The sequence below is a fragment of the Motacilla alba genome, chromosome 3 (genome assembly GCF_015832195.1).
Source record: "Motacilla alba alba isolate MOTALB_02 chromosome 3, Motacilla_alba_V1.0_pri, whole genome shotgun sequence".
Classification (NCBI taxonomy): domain Eukaryota; kingdom Metazoa; phylum Chordata; class Aves; order Passeriformes; family Motacillidae; genus Motacilla; species Motacilla alba.
Window position 1 is genome coordinate 82,912,604 of NC_052018.1, and position 20,244 is coordinate 82,932,847.

Sequence of the window (20,244 nt, forward strand, 5' to 3'; positions counted from 1 at the left end):
GAGCCAGCACGTGGCCACACAGTGATGCTTTACAAGACAACTTTTCAAAACAAATAGTTTTATTTTAAAATAACAAAACAAAAAAAGAAAAAAAGTGCAGATCATTTCTTTCTGCCTTTTCCCTTTGCTCCCAGCTGCAGCCCTGGCCACACCATACCACACTGCCCGCAGCATCTGTAATTGCTTCTTCGGGCAGCCTGGAAATGCTTCCTGGCCCTTGTGAAAGATGTCCTTGAAACAGCCCCATGGGTTTGCAGCAGGGTTGAGGCCCTGCCAGAAGGTGAGAGGCAAAGATTCAAAAGAAACAGAGCAATCCATCCCAGGACTGCTGAAGAAACCAGGCAAGGTCCAGAGGCCTGGGGGGTCCTTACGTTGCTTTCCTGGCAGCATTCCCTTACAAGAAGGGAGGAAGAAGACAAGAGCTCAATCCAGAGCATCCTGGTCGATTGCACCATCCAGTATTTGTCCCAAACAATAGCAGCTGCTCCCAGGCAACAAGTGAGGAATTTTCCTGGCTGAGATGGGGTAAGTTATCTGTGCCTCCATTCCCACAGCACCTTTGGCTGATTTCCTAATGCATTGCATGTGCTCATCTGGCTGGAGAAGTAAGTGGCAGGGAAGGGTGGTGAGCTGAACAGTAGGGATGGGAAGATAATACTGCCACTTCTTCCACTTTCAGCCTGGGAGGATCTAAAACCCAGGGAAGACCCATACCCTAAGTTTTCTAAGCCCCTTCCAAGGCAGGAGAGGGGCAGGATCTTCCTGTCCTCTGTGAAAGAGGAAACAACAGCACAGTAAAGCAGTGAGGTGTCAGGCACAATGGCAGAAGCAGGGATCCGTAACCTGTTCTTCAGCATCTCCTCTGCTCTTTCTCCAGCCCTGCAGGCAGATGTTCGACAAGACAGCATGGGAATAGAGCACCTTGCTGGGATCCCCAGCCTCGGCCCTGAGCACCAGAAAGGCTCTGCAAGTGGGGAAGGCCCTGTGCTCCCACTCACCTTCTGCGGTGTGAAGGACTGGGGGAGCAGGCAGACTGGGGAAACCCCTGTAGCCCTCATGTCCCCAAGCCCCCGCCATGATGCACAGCCTCCTGACGCTGTGGGGTGTGTTAGATCACATGAGACCTCTGGTGCCCACAGCAACAACAAACATTTATTAGAGTGAGTGTTGACTCTCCTCACCCCACACTTATTCTGATGGGGTGCCAGACGATGCTGTCTGGCCCACAGTATGAAAATAAGTCCTCTCCTGCTCCTTCCCTGTGTATGCTGGAGATCCCCACAAGTCAGACCCATGGCAGGGAGGGGAAATTCAGTCCTGCCGCAGTGCACAGATTCTAGAAGAAAAGCCTCCCCTGTGTAGTGCTCATAATGCCACCTTTTTCCATCTGGGAAGGCAGCCTGAGGCAAACAAAACTTTTCCAAAGAGGGGAGGGGCAGTGGGATAAGTCTCCCAAAGTGTCTCTGCTCCCACTGAACTGCAGGCAGGCAACATCCTAGTGGGCAGCAGGGCAGCAGCACAGAGGAAGGAGGCAGCCCAATGGGCCAAAGGAGTCCATCTGCTCATTCAGAGCACACAACAGGCTTCCCCGAGATCTTCAGGTCATCAAAGGGCAGCAAGGCAAGGAGCTGCAAAGACCAAGGGTATGGACATGTAAGTATCCGGGGTTGTGTCTCCACCAAGCTGGGGTAGGGGCCCAAATCTTCTCCCCTACCCAGTCTTCCAGCCTCCCACATCCCCAGGGAAGTGCCAAGAAGCCCTACTAGGCTTTTCCTGGGGCTCGAGGCAAAAGGCAGTTATCCCACACGTCAGAGAGCCAATGCTCACAACATATAGGGAAGGATAGGAAGAGCTAGAAACTCCTCCTAGGCGGGTCCCTCTCATCATCCAACTCCTGCACCCCCTGACACACTTGCAAAGCCACAGGCTTCCCCCCACAGAGACTCACATCATCATTGCCATCAGCCAGGTCCTGAGCCGTCTCATTCTCCATGTTCCTCAGCAGGGTGTCAGCCCCAGAGTGTGAGAGGATGGCGGCGATGGCAGCATCCTTGCGGCCCACGGCCAGGTGGAGCGGAGTGCACCCGTTGTACATCTGGGCATCCACGTACGCCCCGTGGCGCAGCAGGAACTGCACAGCCCTACGGTTGTGGCACTCCACAGCCAGGTGCAATGGGGTCTTCCCGCTCGTGCCCTCCTGCAACCCACAGATCACAAGGGTGTGGGTGGGGGGGGTTCCCTTATCTGGGCCTTGCAGCACCCACCCACACCCCCCTTGACTGGGTGCAGAGGGCAGTCCCCACCCTGACTGCTGTCACAGCACCCAACAACCTCTCAAGGACCTTTACTCTCTGCTCCCTCAAAATTCAGTGCTCCCAAGCCTCACAGCAGTGCCTGCCCCAGGGCTGAAGGGAGTGCCCAAAGGAGAGACCCACCGTCCCAGCCTTTACAAAACATCACACCATGCCCAGTCTTACCCGAACATCAATGTTGGCGCCACTCTCCAGCAGCAGAGACATCATTGGGATGTTCCCTTTCAAGGTACTGATGTGCAGACAGGCCAAGCCTGTGATGGGGAGGCAGAAGAGAGAGCCACAGTCAGCCCAGACCACTCTGGGGCACACCAATCCCAGCTGCATTCCCATTCTGCTGTGCTCCTGGATCCCTGCATACACATCTCATGGTCTCTGCCCTAATCTGGCCTCCAGCTCTGCCACTGTGCTGCTCCCAGGTCTCACCTTGCCAGTTCTGGAGCTGCAGGTCCTGGTGGTGCCCACGAGGCTGAGCTGTGCCATCCGGTGTGGCTGGGCCCTCCAGCAGCTGCTGGGCACACTGCAGGTGCTGCTGCTCACAGGCCAAGTGCAGTGGGGTGTTGCCATTACGGTCCTGCAGCCCAGGGTTCACTCCCTTGTGGATCAGTGCCTGGATCACGCTGGGCTGCTCCAGGTACACAGCGAGGTGGAGCGGGGTCTGGAGAGAAATTAGAGAGGGGACAGATGTCACCCAAGAGGTCCCTGGCTGGGTAATAAGTGATATAGACTTTATGATTTACAGAAGGTTTATTTTTTTTTTTTAATATTAAGAAACCCATACTTTTATAGACAGTTATGATACAGCTGGACCTAATTGGTCTTCTAATTAAAATACTACCACTACTGGTTAATTAAGAAACTACCTTTTGGTAAACAAATCTCTGTAACACATTCTACATGTTCACAATACTAGGTGTAGTAAGTGAAGATAAGAATTGTTTTCATTCTTTTCTCTGATCTCACATCCTTTCCCAGAACGATGCCTGGGAAAGTTGTGTTTCTCTCTGTGGCCAGAGAGCTGTTGCCACAGGGGAGGATGCCCTGTAGGACACCAGGTGTGATGAGCCCCACCAGTCTCCAGGAGCTAGCCTGGCAGCAAGAGCTGACTGCCACGCAGGACACCCCCATCCCCGTGGTGACGTTACACGTGGCTGATACTGGTGGGGTCACACAGCTTGCTGTTCCCCTGCACCTCAGCTCACAGATCACCCATGGAGACATCTCATTCTCCCAAGTTATCTACCCTGTCACATTCAAGCCATGTCTCTTCCGTGGCTGTCTGCAAAGTTTGTAAAGAAACTCTTCACCCCACAGTGCTGGGAGCTGTCACACATCTCTCTCAGGGTATCTCCACCTCCCTTATTCCCCTCCCTGCAAAGAGACTGCACACACAGGACCTTCACCATGCTCTGCGGGAAGCAGGTGTGGGGTTCTGGGGAAGGGGCAGATGGATTGAGCAGCTATCCAGGGAACAGCCTGTGGCATTTCTCTTCTTCCCATCTTCTGCCTATCACAACACCGTACCTGGAAAAGATCATTTTGGATCTCCAGCACCTCCCTGGGTAGCTGAGCGATGCAGCAGAGTGCTACAGCTGGGACACAGTGGATAATGGCCAGATGAACCAACCTACAAGGGGTTAATGGTGACAGGAGAGAAAAAAAAAGAAAAATAAGTCCCGAGTGCCATGCTCAGGAGCAGAGATCCTTCCCTGCTGCATGAAGGATTAATCTTCCTGCTTCCTCCAGTCTCCTTCCCCCAGCTTGGAGGTCCTCCATCTTGCCCTCTCCCTGGGGAAGCTCAGCAGAAGACCAAGGCAGGAACATTCTGCTGAGGCTCCACATGGCAGTCCTTCACTCTGATCCTCATGGGGAACAGACCCTCCTGTCCCTGCTAAGCAACACAGGGCCCTCCCTCAGACCTCACAGCATGTGTAGGGTTTCAATCTGGCATTGCCCAAAGCCAGGCCTCCAAGCCTTTGGTGTAGGTCCAAAGAGCCTGGGATGTCTTTCCCAGAGTCCAGGAGCTGGGTTTGGTGGCTGTGGAGAGAGGTCTGGGTTCTGGCAGCTACCCGGGGAATTCCAGTTCCCTACTGCCAGCTGCACACTGTACTTCTGCTTTCCCCTCCACAAAGGCAAACAGTCAAAGCTGGGCAGGAGCCCAGGGCTGGTCCAAGATCACCTGCATGGCACGGTCCCTATTCCAGGCAATCTGCCAGTCCCACACTGATTTCCTCTTCTCTCCCCCACATCCTTCCCTTTAAGCACTGTCATGGCAGGGCTAGCACGCAGCCCGCCAGCACAGAGGGACACCAGAGATGCAGCTGTCAGAGTCTGGTGGCAAGCAGGGAGCTCTGGTCCTCAGGACTGTGGTCCCCACAGCTATGGGGTGGCCAGACACCCGAGTCCCCCAGCCCAAGGACAGCTCTAATTTCCAGATGGCCCCTGCAGAGTCAGAAGAGAAGTGAGAGCACAACAGAGGCAGCGCTGAGAGGGAATTTCCAGTCTCCCCTGCCAACCCCCTGTCTCCCAGGTCCCCCGCACTGAAGGCCCATCCTCCCACCACAGGGCAGCCCCCACAGGCCAAACCTGGCCACCATGGTCAGCAGGCAGCATCTCCCACTCTGCACAGCAAGGCTGGCATGAGCTCAGCCTCCTGACCCCTCACCACTGCACTAGAGGCCCTGGGTGGCCTCTGTCTCTGGAAGGAACCAGCTCCAAACTGAAGGCTGGGCTCTGCCACCCATGCTGCTTTGATAGAGACTGACAGGGCCAAGAGATGGAGAGTGAGAGCTGTGCACAGCCCTGGCAAGATACTCCACTCTCCTGACAGCCCAGCTTTGGGATGCCACCTGCAATGTGGGGCATAAAGAGCATCCCTCCGCAGGCAGGAGAACAACACCAGGCCCTAAAGAACTGCAGATAAGAAGTGGGGCTGGGGCTGTCTTTTTGCCCATTGCACTGGGACATAAATGTGCTGAGAAGCTCAGAGGCCAGTCCCCAAGAATGTCTTTTATTGACCTCCTCCCACGTCCCACTTGAAGATCAAGCCAGCATCTGGGACCCCAGGCATCTTCAGCTGAAACCTCATTTTGAAGGCAAAATACATTCTACAGTTTCTAAAGGCGAGTTCCTCTTCACACCGCGGCCAGGGACAGGCTGTGCCCAGCAGGAGAGGCTCTGTCCCCAGGGAAACCCCAGGTTATGTTGCAGCAGGGAATTTCCCACTGGAAGCGGGGGGAGGCCACCCACACTTGCTTGCCCCTGCACAGCCACGGGGCGCCTCCTCACTGCCAGCACCCCCAGGGCAGGGGAGAGGGCTGCAAGCAGGGGCCACGGGCAGGGTCCGGCCACCCTCCATGGACCATGAGGCAGAGGCACAGCCAAGGGGCCCAGCCCAGGAACAAGGAACCAGCTGTAAGGACAGCCCTCCCCTCATCAGGCTTTTACTAACCTAGCTTAGGTATGATCTGAGCAGGGAGGTTCCCTGCTGGGTTTTGCATCAGTCCCTGCGGTAGCACCTGAGGTGCCCTTTGCACACTTGCAGGGACAGTCCCTGTTTCTCCAAACATGCTCCCAGGCACCACGTGCGGGAAGAGGCTGCAGGATCTGCCTTCTTCAGGTACAGCAGAGTTAAGACCGCTCAAATAAGGGACTTTCCACAGCAATTCAGCTTGAACTTTAAACCGCTGGTGCTTTCGCTTTCCAGAGCCACGCTGGGCTCCCAGGGGAGAGAGCAGTTCTCATGGTTGTGTCCCACGGCAGACAGCCCTCGTGCCCCAGGAATCCCCCGGGCCCCTCTGTCACTACCCGCACCACACTGCACTATCATGTGGGGATGAGCGGGGCCGTCACCCGGGGGAGATGGAAAGCCCCGAGCAGCTCTCTGCCACGGCCAGCACCTCACTTTTCCTGCCTCGGCTGCTTTTGCAGCTCAACAAGGCAGTGGAGCTGCTCGGGGCTGGGCTGACACTGAGCTACTTTGAGCATCCATGCTACAGAGGCAACGGGGGTGACCATTCCCCCGGCCAGAGCTCCGGCTTCCACCTCTCAGCTGGGATGTTCCTGCTTTGAAGGATTGCTTTCCCCCCCTCCCCCCTCCTTCTCCACCCGGATGCAGCCTCCTCCTGGGCTTTCATTTCTGCATTCGTTCCCGCCTTTCCTCATTATCAGCCCTCAACTTCCTGAAATGGCTGCAAGAACCTGAGCTACTTGGGGGAATCATCACAAGGCCAGTGGGCTGGGAGGAGCTCGCCCAGGAGCACATGTGCACTGAGGCATTCTGTGGCACCGGCAGTGCTGCCAACTAGGAACTGGGATTGTCTCCTAACTCAGCAAACCTCTTACACCCAGGAGACCCGAGGTGCAGGCATCGTGTCAATCTCCACTTTTTTCCACCGAGGCTACAAGCACAGCTCTCACTGTGTCACAGCAGCCGCGTGGTCCGTCTGCTGATGGGCTGCTGTGCGCTGGCACATCGTGTGCCAGAGCCAAGGCATGGCAATGGAGAGACCCGCTCGATGCCAGAACCTCTCCGTGCCCAGCCACAGCAGTGTGCCCTTGCCAGAACAAGCCCTCCGCCCTGCCATATTCACATCCTTGCCCATCCCAGGCTGCCTGCACATCTCTCCTCTGCTTTCCTCCACTTGCCTGCTCGCTCCCTCCCTCCCCATGCTCTTGCCCGCAATGCTCCTGGCTGCAGCCACAGGGGTGGGTGTGCAGCAGGAACTGTCAGAAAGGGCAGCAGGGAGTTTTGAAAAGGGCATGGGATGGAGGAGCTGTGAGCAAGGGAAACACAGCAGGAAGACAGACTGCTGGGGTCATTCTCAGCTTTTCCACTTGCTCACCAGCTCTGTCCTGGCATAAGGGGACTCAACACTGTGAATCACAAAGGCATAGGACATCCCTGGCACAACCCATAGGGTTGTTATCAGAGAGATAACAACTCTGGAGCAGAGAGGTTGGGGCTGTCCCTGGGGATATCCCAGGGAATGAACATGCCATGCCCAAAGTGGTCCTGGCTTAGGCACAGGAAAGCATCCATTTCCACAGCACTGTCCAACTCCAACTTCTGAGTGTCCTTAAGTTCCAATGGGAAAAGTTCCCACACATGAGGACTGGAGGCAGGAGAACAGTGTAAGGGGTGACCCAGCTCTGACACACAAGCAGAATGGATGAAGTCTCACCAGTTCTCTGGCTATCTTTTTCTATCTTTTTAGAAAAGGAGCTGACCATGCAGATCCCCCCCTCTGTAGAGCAAGACACCTTGTCCACAAAGCAGCCTCTCCCTTCACCATATCACCCCATAAGCACCTTAATCATGGGATCCAGCATTCAATTGAATTTGCTTTGACAAGTTCTTTCCCTCTCTAGATAAGGTCCCTGCCTGCAGCAGGAACAGCTCATTCCCAGCTCCTTGTTTTGGCTGAGTGGAGCAGAAGATGATGCAAACAATTCACACAAGAGAAACTTGTTCAGGGGAGGAAATGGCCCAGCAGCAATAGAAAAGAGAGCAAGGGAGGAGGAAAACAGCAGGGGAATTCCACTCTTACCCTGCTCTCCTGTTCCAGCCCTGTAACCTGCACTGCTAACCGCTTCCTCAGCCACCAGCATGAACCTCTGCCAGCGGCTTAGCAAGCACAGCTCATCCTGCCCTGCAGCCCTGAACCAGCCCAGCCTGGCTCCCTTCCTTCCTCCCCACATACCAATGCAATGCTGCCCTGCTCCATAAAGCTGTTCCAGCTGCCCTCTGGCAGCTCCAAGGGAGCAGTGGATCTCAGCTGCCTTATCCCATGTTCTGTGCTCCTGCAGGTTTCATCGCCCCTTCCCTGGGAAGGGCACAGCTTGAATTTGAGTGGAAGGGGGAGTTTGGGATGCAACTGGAGGGAGGCTGCAGCTAGAGGCATGCAAAGCCCTTTCAGCCATGTTGGGTTCAGCATTCCTGATCTCCAGTCTGGGCAGCAGCTGCTTCTCAGCCTGCTGTTCCTGGGGCCAGAGTGAGGGGTGGGAACTGACAGGTGAGCAGAGGAGACAGTCTCACCTTTCCTGGGGTGCTCTGCAGAAGGTCTGGTCTGAGTGCTTGAGGATAAGGGAAGCTGGAGGCTGACTGGCAGGAGAGGCAGAAGGGCTGTGGGCACCTCGTTTTTCAGTGAGGTGGGGACGAGAAGGTGCCCTGACCTCACAGCCTCTAGATTCTGCACCTACACATTTGAGAATTTTGCTCCATTTCTGAGCAGATGGTGGCTCTGGGATTGCAGAAGCACTAAACATCAGATGCATGTGGGCTGTTCCCTGCAAAACAAGGGGCCTGTCCCATGCTACTATCTAGGCACAGATGGGCCAAGCCAGAAAACAAGTTAGCCCACCCACCCCAGCAAGGGCCAGTCACCATCAGAGAAGCATGATGAACAATTTCAATAAAAGCAGCAAATATCCCAAAAAGTCCATTGACTGTGGACAGTGCATTTCAAACAGAACAAACTCACGCCTGACTCCTTGGGAGGCAAATACATTCTACAGTTTCTGTACACAAAGAGATATCTTGAGGTCAGACGAGCCTCTTACAAGAGGAAAGCGCCTGGACTTTGCCAGAGCCTGTACAACACACCCTGGCAATCATTTACAAACCCCAGATATCCTCACTGTCTCAGGATTTTCTTTTAATGAGGCATGAGCCGTGGGTCTAAGATACCTCAGGGCCCCCCTTCAGCTCTGGATCTGCCCCAGTCAGAGGGGCTTCCCAACTCTGTGACACAGAGCATCCCACGCAGCTCATTGATAGGCACGCAGTAACCATTCTCACAGCTCAGAGCCCACAAGCTCTTCCTACACAGTCATGTCTGACTCCTCATTTTTTCACGTTATACTAAAAAAAACCCAAACCCAAGCCAATAAAAAAGAACAATTTTTTGTGTTTAATTAGCTGAGCTCAACCCTCTCCCAGCAGCAGTCAAGCCTGCCTGCAGAGTGCAAGGACCTGAAGCCCTCCACACCTTGGCTGATCTGTTACAGCCAGGCTTCTGCATCTCAGGACACGGAAATTTCCAGCCATTCTTTCCCTTCCCCTGTGCTGAAGTTCCCTGTGTTTGTCCCCAGCTCCGAGGCAAACCTAAGCAGGTGGAAAGTTTGAAGAAACTTCCTCCAGGCCAGGCTGAAGTCATCCAAGCAGGCAAAAAAACCTCTTGCATGCACGATCTCAGAAGGCTGCCAGGACTTACCCACTTTACGCCAAGGCTGTATGTGTGTGACCCCTGCAGCAGCCAGAAACTTCTGGGGCATTCCAAAGCAACTTGTGCATAGCTTCCTGGCCTTGCTTAGAGGGGACACCAAGCTCTTCTGTTTACCAAACTCCTGAGCACACAGAGGAAGAGCTGAGAGTTCAGGGACAGACAGCTGGACACAGGAAAATCTCCCTCCTGGCAGACCTATGCTAGGACTCACTTTCTCTAATGCCCCACAACTGGCAGCATGCTAGTGAATAACTTGGAATGGACTTGAATCCTGGCAATCAAGCAAGGTTTCTGAAGACCCTCTGGTAAAATCAAGAGCATCTCCACTTTCCATTAACTATGGCCATCCCACTGCTGGGCAGCTGGCAACAGTCCAGCATAGCAAAGCAGGGGGACTCCTAGCCTGACCAGCAACAAGGTGTGCTCCCTGCATCTGACTTCTTTAATCCTTCTCCTAAAACTGAGTCTCTCCAGTCCTCAGTTTCTTTTTCCTTCCTTCTTTCCTTCCTTCTTTCCTTCCTTCCCTTTTTTTTAATCTTTGCTGTCACACTTTGAGCACTCCCCCAGGTGCACAGGGGTTCAGCAACACCCTTGTACAGCAGGGCAAGCAGTGAGAAAGCAGCCGAACTGGAGCAGACAACCTGAATGGGACAACCTCTATTCCCCTGCTCAGGGAAGATCTCCAGCCCAAGACCACGAGACTCAGGAGGGTTATGATTGGCACATGCCAATGAATGGTTAGAAGTGGCTCTTGGCCCCTTGAAGATGAGCCTCATGCTCAGTGACAACCCATGCAAGCCAGGGAGGCCCCTTCATTACCATCATGTGAAGAGATCACAACATCAGCTCCCATGGGGCCCTGATTTTACTCGATTAACTGTCCCCAAGCCCTTGTTAAGGGCCCACGAGTCACTGGCACGTGATTTCTTATCAGCAGATGGGGCACCACTTGTCTCTGGTGGAAGGAGGAAGTCAGGCTTCCTCTGCTCCCCTCCCTCCCTGAAACACACAGCCAACCAAAACCATGCAGTCCCATTTTCCATCTGAAGGAGGCCTAGGTCTTCTGGGATCGAGCTGGGGTCCCTCAACCTTCACCCCTGCAGAGGTGCTGCACTGCTTTGCATACAGAGCCGCATGCAGAAGACAGTCACTCTCCTGCAGAGACACTGTCCCCAGCCTTTCCATCACCACGACATCAGGTACAATGGCAGAAAGCTGTGTGCAGTCAAGAACCAGCATGGGCAGGAAGGAAAACATGTTTTTAAGTCCTGGAGAGAGGAAACTCTGCTTAAGTTCACACTCTCATGAATCAACTGTGCCTCTCCAGAGTTGTCAAAGGCTGACATCAGCCCAAGGAAATGGGGAGGTTTTCTCTTGTGCTGGAACAAAAACAGGTGATCCCTTCACACCCCATTTCACCTCCAAGGAGCTGGTCCCACACTCATTCTTTTCCCAGGATGGTGGAATTGTGCATCTGCCAGGTGAGGTTGGGAAGGATGGGGTTTCCTCAGTGAATCCTCACAAAGGTTGAGGTGGTCTGGAGGTTGGGGCACAACAATAAATCTGCCTGCAGTCCCCTCAGAGGCAGCCAGGCCCACAGCTGGAAAGCCCCTCTCTTCACTTCCACACAGAGCTGTCCCATCAGGACCCAAGTCAGCAGAAAAGGAGTTTGTTTACACGGAAGAGACAGATTTTTGGAGCTGTAGGTCACAAGGAAAAGATGGATGCTTGGAGGAGACCATTTGAGCTTGAGTGCACAGGGTTTGTTCTCTACCTGCCCACACAAAAAGCAGGATACAGATCACTGCCCAAAGCGCACCCACCATCTTCCGCTTGCCACCTCGTGCTTGACTTCTCCTGCCTCACAGCTGAGCCACACTCTCTTGGGAACTAATGTGTCTTATTACTGTGGCTCTGACTTCCCTGAGGCAGAGAGGCTGCCAGTGGCACAAGGGAGCCACGGAGAGGATGATATTTGGGCAAATCATTCTTGGAAGACAGCACCCACGCATTTCACTGGCCATTATACCCCCATCCTTCCTGTTAGCCAATTTCCTTCCTGACAAAGTGAGACTCCTTCTAACTTTGGGCACAAGGAGAGACAGTTTTAGCCCTGTTGCTTCATCCTGCCTGCTCTGACGCTCCTCTCCTGCGGAGGCAGGCAGGGAGGTATCCAATGAGGATCCTGCTGACACTCCAGCCGCCCAAGCATGTGCTCTTCACCTCTGCCTCCACCTCCTGTTTTTATCCCACAAGTGCCAGGCTGACAAACACAGGCACACCTTGAGATGGCACAGGTGGGTGAGCCTGAGGGAGCTACGGACAGTGAAGATTTTTGTTAGATGTAAAGCCAAGACTTTTGCCAGCTCCCTTTGTGCAAGCCCAGTGCTCCTCTCAGCTCAGTACCAGCCAGGGCATCTGGGGAAACAGGAACTATGTAGGCAAAACCCCTGGACTTTTTGCATTTTCAAAATTACAATTACAGGAAAGTGTAGTTGCCCAAGTCTTCTAAATATAATGATAGTATGATTTTAATTCTCTGCCTGGAGCTGGTTTGTGGCAGACATTTAAAAAAGGCACACAAGGAAATATGCTGCTGACAGAGATGAAAAGAAGAAATGAAGATGGGTTTGTCTGGCCGGATGAAAGGGATGTAGCCTGTGGCCATCTGATCCCTTCTCTCTGGGGACCTTCTGTCACTGGATGAGCAATTGCATCACAGACTTTAGCATTACTATCAGCCCTGACTCGTTTTCACATACAAAACCGGTGGCAGTTCAATGAGTTCCTGGGTGCTCACAGTCCCCATCTGCATTGACCTGAGTGGTGGATGCTCAGCACTTCTAAATATAAATGCCACCTACCTCTGCCGCATGGTCAGAAGGAGGGACAAGAATAGCGGAGGCACTTATCCACAGGCTCACCACTCTAACCACAAGAATAGTTTTTTCTCCCAGCAGTGGGAGTAGATCCCAGGAAAGCCTGTCTCCTGTGTGGACATGATGAGCCCAGAGCTGTACAACCAGCAGATGTACAGCTCCCTCCCTCAGTCTTAACAGATTTCCTGTTCTGAAATGCACTGTGTGAGAGAAAACAGAAGAGCAAAGGCAACCTCTGAGAGCCTCTCCTGCCTACAGTAACCAAGGCACCACTGATTAATGTTTTCCTAGTTAATAAGATGTTTGCATTAGGTCTCTCCAAGCAAGTTTGACAGGCAAAGGGCTTCAAGCACCAAACAAGACAGCCTCAAGCACTAAAAGCACCTCCAAGCAGCTGCATCTGTGGGGCTCGCTAATAAAACAGTAAGTGAGAAGCCCTGGGCACACCATGACAGACAAACCTGGGGGGAAGTATTACTTCCACACCTCTGATTAAAAGACACCTGGCTCTCTCCACGGGCACCTTGGCTCTAGCATTACAGCGGGGAAAACTGGCAAAGCTCCTCCATTCTCAGGAGCCACAGAACCAGCCTGTAGATAGGACAGGACTAGAAAGCCTGTCTGGGGAGTGTGGGAGGCTGGGTTTAGTGTAACTTTGAGACTTCCAGCCAATCCTCAGAACAGATCCCAGAGTCAGCATTAACAAACTAATTAGCAGATGCACAGATTCCTTCCTAACAGGGAAGTAAACACTCAGGCTGTCTCCCAGCTCATCTTCAGCTTCAATCCAGAGGTGCTCTGCCAGGCAAGGACAGAGCTTTCTTGCTGCTCTCACTACTGCTTGATCATGTCAGTGCCTCTAAGTTTCTCTTCCTCTTGCACCATTACTCAGTATTAAACTCTAGCTTGGTTTTGGGGCAAAGCTTCAGCCTCAGCTGTGAGAACACTTCGCTCACGCTCTGTGTGTACACTCATGATGAAAACCTTCCATCGAGGGAATGTACAACAGGAAAAAATGCTGTGATTAGCTGAAGGTAATTACCAGAAGCCAAACCAAATAACTCTGGCGTGATGCCTCTGCCCTTGAGAGGGCATTACGGATGTGGGAAGCCCCCCTCGTTAAGAGAAACACTTGTCTCTGTCAAAGAAGCTCAGGAGGGCAGCCCCACATCGGGGTGTGCGTCACAACTCTGCCAAAAGCTGCGGCTCTGCGCACAAGTTGGCAAAGCAAGGCAAATCCCACCTGAGAACAAATAGTTCTTGGGTTGCTCGGTTGAGCAGTGTCTAACACAGCCATCGCAAGGTCTTGCCCTGCACAGCTAATCTTGCTTCAGGACTTGCTTACGTGCCCTCTCACGCAGCCAAGCCTTCCCCATTGTGGAGGAAATGTTGCATTCTCTAGGGAAAAGACAGTGGGGGAGGCTTGGTTTGCTCTCTCCTTTCTTCTAGCTGCTAGCAGCTCCACGGCAAGTGGAGGTGGGCTTCCTATGGTGGGTCCATTCTGTGCCATGGAGCCTGGGGTGCCTCTCTTCCTGCTCACTCTGCTGGACCTGGCTCAGATACCTCTCAGTGTGGCTCAGACACCTCAGACGGGTGAGAGGGGTCACCCACCCAAACGTGGATGCCAAGCATCCACGCACACCAAGGCAAAGCGGGAGGCTCTTAGCACAGGGGCCCGGGGAGACCATAACAGCACGGCTGAGCGGATGCTCCTCGGGAGAGAGCTGGAGACCGCGGCAAACACAGCCTGGCTTATCTCTAGGCACCGGCTCCCCGCCGCTGCGAGGGGAGCAGCCCGGGGCTGGGGGGCAATCGCTCGCAGCTCCCCGGGGGTCACTCACGTGTCTCCGTCCTCCGACAGGTAGGTGAGGGCCTCCAGCTGCTGCCGGCTGAGCCCCTCGGGCCGGGGCGGCGGCTCCTCGGGGCGGCCCCCCGGAGCCCCCGGCAGCCCAGGCAGAGCCTCGGGCAGAGCCTCGGGCAGGGCGCCGGAGCCGTAGCTGGAATCCAGCCGCTCCTCGGCGGCGGCGGCCTCGGCGAGGGTCTCCTCGGGGGCGGCAGGGGGGCCCTCGGGCGCGGCGGGGGTCTCCCTGCCGCCCGGCAGCGAGCGCAGCGACTCGATGCCCGAGTCGCACTGCCCGTCCTCGCCCTCCCAGGCCGCCGCTTCCTTGCGGCACTCGCCGCCCGCCGCCCGCGACATGGCTCAGCGCCCGCCGTCCGCCGGCCCCGGCCCGGGTCCCGCTCCCGGCCCCGCTGCCGGGGGGCTCATGGCCGGAAAGCCAGAGAGCGGCGGCCGGCGCAGAGTCTAAGGCGCCACGGCCCCGCCTCCGCCGCCTCCTCCTGCCCTGCCCGCACTGACTCAGCCGCGCCCGGCCCGCCTGCCCGGGATTCCCCCGCCGCCGCCCCGCCCCGGCACAACGAGGGGCTGCTTCTCCCCGCCCTCTGTGTCCGGGAGAGCGCCCAGGCACCCAGAGCGAGGAAAGACGGTGGCCGCGGCAGCGTGGGTGGGGGCCGGCATCCGGGGTGCGCAGGGCACGGAGGTGGCGAGGCTGCGCTTCCCTGGGCCGGGCAGCGCACGCCGGTCTGTCCTGGGCCTGCCTCCCCCTGCCTGGTTGATCTGGGTTCTTTAAATAGCAGGCAGGTCTGCCGGGGAGGGAGCGGGACCTCGTCCAAGCAGGCGGTGTGTGGGTGAGTATGTGCTGCGTGTGCAGGTGCTGAGTGAAGCCGCAGGCTCCGTGGGAAACAATATGGTGGATGTCACTTGCAGCAGAGGCGCAAACAAGGCGTTTGCTTTTCCCGTGTGCACACATCGAACTGTTCTACCCACTAGGACACCTTCTCATCTGTTCTGCCTTTACAGGGAAAGCCAGGACGTCACTCTAGCTGGCTGCACAAGACTCTTGGTCCAACCACTTCTAACCACCGCTCTGTGTTTCAAATAGAAATCCTTTCAAAGCCCAGAGTGGCTACCAGGGCTCACAAAAGAGCAGCTAAGACATGGAGATCAAAGCTGAAAATAGAAGGTCAAATGAAGGCCCAGCTCACTGCCTGTGAATGAATGATTGACCAGACTGCATTTCAGTGGTCTCTTCCCAATGCCAAAACTCCTATGGATCTACATAGATGTCATGTAATTATTTTCCTGTGTCCCAAGCAGTGGGCTTTCCTCAAAAGACAAACTAGGATAGCTCTGAACATAGCTGACACTTTAAAATCAATTTAAATTTTTGCTTTTATTGCTTGAGAGGACTTTCTGTCTCTGCAGGATGCCCATTCTTCCAGTTCATCTGAGCAGGAGGGGAACAATCTCCTGCAAGGAAGCTTACCTGGGAAGAGCTTGGTGATGGATACTGGATGGACTCACAGGAACCACATGCAGAGGGACAAATATTTCCCTGTCCCACACTGCAGCTGTTGCTTTGGGTTTGTAGGAAGAAAGGTTTTGGGGTGTAAGGGCAGCAGCAGTGAGACAGATGAGTCTCTTTCGGCGTCAGTGACTTCCAGTCAAAAGTTTTCTTCCCATGCTCAGGATCTGTTTCAGTGTCTCCAGTTGTGTCTCTGGCACTGTGTCGCTGCAAGATTACAATTACTGAGGGAAAGGAGCTTCTCCCACATCTGTCAGCTCTGTTCAGTGCAGTATGGGGATCTGGGCCATATATCCATGTCACTCCCTCTCACGCCCTGGTGGTGGCTGCATCCCAGCTCCACTTGTAGCTGTTGTTCCTGATCTGCACACAGAATTTCTATTCTTTCGGCTTTCCATACCCAACTACTACTAGATTATCCCCAATTTGCCTTCCTAAATGCCTTTGCCGTTTTCTCTAGTAACATACTAGATGCAGCTCCATCATGGAATGGTTCCTTGTACACTTCCCTGTGGATAAAGTGGTCAAATCAACACAAATTTGTGTGGTGATCCACAAAGATCTAATTTTTTTTGTCATCTAGTTGCAGCTTATCTTTGCATCAAGCATCAGTCACACCCTCATTATATTGCGATGTGCTGTTCCAGTTGGGAAATAGGTGTGGATCCTGATTCCAGGACTAGCACATGTCCAGGAACGGTTCAGCCAAAGCACAGAACCTGGAGTAGTAAGCCCTGGACCAGCTCTAGCAAAGAGGCAATTCAAGACCCACCACCAGGGACTCTACAGTCCAGTCCATTGCAAGCTGTCTACACCTCTGGCTAGCAAGTAGCCCCTGGAAGCGGCCTTCCTCTGCTGCTGATGTGAATTTATCTAGAGTTTGTGATCTTGCAGCTTCCTTAAGGTGAGCCTTGAACTCTTTTAGCTGGCTAGTGCTGTGGCAGGGCTGTGTTGCCGTGGTCTGCTGCAGCTGAGTGGGGAGACCAGGCGCGCCCCATTGACATCAGCTGTGCCCCCCAGGCATCCATGGCCAGCCACTCTCTGCTCTGACCTTCCAACTGCACCCACTAACGCCCAGCTCAGGCACCATCTCCTGCCACCCCTCTTCTGACTGGGTGTGCTTCTATTAACCTTTCAGACAATTTTACTGGAAAGTCTGAAAGAGGAACTTGGCCACTTTGCCCCATTATTTGCCTTCTGTTACTCATTCTGTGAGGGTTGGGCTCCCTTTCATGCTGTCTTCCTAAAAGAGAACTTTTCTGCCTGGCTGTGCAAGTTTTGGACTTCCATGGTTTTCGGAGGCTTTAAATACGGAGAGATACACATATGCATAAGTATATATTTACAATGTATTGAAGGCAATGGTAAAGGGACTAAAAATAATTAAATATATTTAAAAATTAAATAATTAAATCTTGATATTCTGGTTTAGTTTTGATGGTTTTAAAAGACGAAGCTCTGGTTCTTGGGTCTCTCCAATCCCCTTTAATATGTGTCACTTAAAATGGTTAAAACTGCAGGGAAAATCTAAAAGAGGAAGGGATCTATTCCCACTAGAGGTCAGTGCCAGCACACTCTGTTCAAGCAGCACTTTCCCACCACACTGCGCTGCGAGGAGCATCAGAGCATGGACATGGGAGGGAATCCCTAGGCTACCCAGACTCCTGGGTATTGTCCCTGATAATGTCGTGTCCCCAAGCACAGCCTTCTGACTGACTAAATTAAACGAAGGCCTGGCACCAGCATCTTCTCTGTTCTTTGAGCTGTTAACTGGGTAAAATAAGTGAAAAGCAGCTGAGAGAGATGGAGAAAGAGAAATTATACCCAGGGAGGTCATACCCTGTCTGTGTCTGGTCTAAGAAAATATAATGGTCCTTTAATTACCAGCTGTGGTCCTGTCTTTTGTAAGCAACATGGGTTACCTGAAATTGTGATAAGCAGTTATTGCCACAATAATTCACACCAGACAACATGACCGGTGCTGCCTTTCCCCCATGCAGGCTGTCCACTGCACAGCTTTCATCCCACAGGAGCACTGAGCTGCCCCATTCCCTGAGGATGCAGCCTTTTTTTTCCCTCATCCCCAGAATCAGAAATGCTGAGTCCATAAGAAAGGTGCTAGATCCCCATTTGAGGAAGCTCCTTCTGCATTCTCCCCACCAGAGATGTTGCTGGGCACCCTAGGAACAGTCTGGACCTCTGTCTGGAGCTCAAGTTCCAGCTCAGAGAGCTCAGCCTGTGAGCTGGGCATTCAAGGGAAGCAGAAGCCCTGGAAGAATGATGAAAGCTGCAGGAAAGACAACAGACTTTCTGCTCTGACTGTGGTTTCACATATCTGACAGCAAATCAGTTCTGTAGTGCACCAAAGTGGGTCACTTCACTTTCTGCCCCAGTAAAGAAAAGGAATAACACAACTTTTCGAGATTCTATGCCCAGAAGCAAGGCCAAGCTTTCCAACAGAGCAAGGCAAAGCAGGTACTCCTTGGGTTCCCATTTTCTGGGGTAGTCAGCCCAGAAAGCACTGGCTGCCCTCTCCTGGTAAGTCTGGCTGAAGTCACAGGGTCACTTTGGATCACTCCAGGGATCCTGCTCTGGGCATCTGCTTGCTTTTTTAATATGGGATTCTTTCCAGCCAGAATTTTTCTCCTCACAGTCTGTTGGATGCCTCTCATACTTTCATTGTGCACTCCTGGAATGTATGGGAGCCATCGTGCCATTGTGGTGACACAACCCAGAGCAGATCAGGTTTGTCCACATGTGGTAGGTGGTCGGCAAGTTGCCCAGCTAACGCCCTTCCTGAGAAGATTCCCACTGTTGCTCAGAGTCCCAGTGAGCAGGGAAGTTTGTACCTCCTTCTGTTGCTCACTGTGTGTATGATGTGTAGGAAGTTGGACAAGAGGATTAGTTAATCCCTTGAATGGGGATCACACCTAACTCACTCCACTCTCAGCCTCGGCATTCACTTCCACAAACAGAAAGTGATTGGTAAAAAGATGCGCTGAAAATCCTTGACCTTACAAAGTGAATGAACAAAACCCCTAGATATTTTAACAAAACTTCATTCTAAATTATATCCCTCTTGTGTAATTCCTGTCAGCCTGGTGGCTGCTGCAGCAACGCTCCCTGCTTGCATCTGGGCAAATGCATGGCTGATAGGCCTTGCTATGTATTTATGTGTGTGTGTGTGCTCAGAGCTCTCCCAAAGGAGATGGCAGATGTGGTTATGAATGGGGAGGGAGTGGCAGATGGTCCTGGAGAACTGATAATAAAACCATGCTTAAATAGATGGTGAAACTGTGCCCTAGGTGAGAAATCTTGTCACCTGGGGCTCTCTTTATAGCTAACGATGAGACAGACTCACTTCAGAGGGTGGCTCTGATAACCTCTGTCTGGCCACATCACTCTAATGAAGAACGCTCCTCCCTCCCCATGGAATAGCTGTGGAAGACAGTGCTCCATCGCCGGGCTATCATTTATTCATGACTCTCTAAGTACAGTTTATCTGGCAGAGACTACCCAAGACAAAACAAAAACCTCAACCCACCCAAGCATCCCTCAGCTCACCTTGCCAGGGAGCACGGGACAGATGCTTCCAGTGCTGTTCCTGGGCTTCAGCATTGCTGCACTGGACCTGATGGCTGGTAGAAGGGAGGATGGGTTAACTTTCATTTTTGAGTTGGTTCTGCTTCAGCTGCTTTCTGCATCACCTCAGCCCCTCACCGCAGCCTTGCACCCCCACTAGCCCGGTCCTTGTCTCCTAGCAGTGCTCCAAGTGGCTAGGTATTACTCATGCAAGCTCAGCTCTGCTCTCAGGAGAGTTAAACCTCCCAGCTGCCAGACTCAATTAGGGCTTGTGTCTCTCCACACTTGCATCAGAGTGAGTTGGGAACAGGCCTGGTGGAGCCACACTACTGAAAACAAGTGAGGAGCCCAAGCAGGGGCTGGGAGAGAGGGGTGAGCAGGGTGGCAGGGAGGGGAGGTGGGGCTGAGTGATCTGTTTGAAATATTCAGGTGCTGAGCAGGAGCAGGTGGTCATCCCATTGGACAGAGCAGTTCTGACACCATGAAAAAGTGATGACCGAGTCTGTGCTGCCCAGGTGATGGGGCACACAGAAAGTAGGATTGCAGCCATTCCTCAGCCATTCCTCAGCCATTCCTCAGGACCGTGGCCAGACTGATAGACCTGGCCTATACAATGACCCCTAAGCATGCAGTGGGTTTTAGCCCCTTCCCTAGAACCGTGACTTCCCTGCCAGCCTGGTCCATGGGGAGAGCTTGGTGGGATAGAGATGCTTCTCTATGTCAGGGTATGTCAACTCCAACCCTTCAGTGTGGGGAAGGCGAACTGCAACAGAAACCTATTTTCTGCTTTTAGGGAGGTGACTCCTGGGACTAGAGACAGACTAAATTCTCTGAGCCATTAGTTTCTGTGGTTTATTCCTTTCTGGGGGTGATGAGCCAAAAA

At 53.3% G+C, this 20,244-nt stretch overlaps 1 protein-coding gene across 1 annotated transcript; it reads right to left on the bottom strand.

Annotated features, from left to right (window-relative positions):
* Positions 1-41: 41 nt before the first annotated feature.
* NFKBIE (NFKB inhibitor epsilon) lies at positions 42-14,614 on the bottom strand. The gene is made up of 6 exons (XM_038131815.1): positions 14,259-14,614; positions 3,837-3,939; positions 2,739-2,970; positions 2,478-2,566; positions 1,949-2,197; positions 42-1,628 (listed from the first exon to the last, which is right to left on the bottom strand). The coding sequence occupies exons 1-6, from the start codon at positions 14,612-14,614 to the stop codon at positions 1,563-1,565; spliced, it is 1,095 nt and encodes a 364-aa protein (XP_037987743.1). The 3' UTR covers positions 42-1,562.
* Between the last annotated feature and the right edge of the window lie 5,630 nt (positions 14,615-20,244).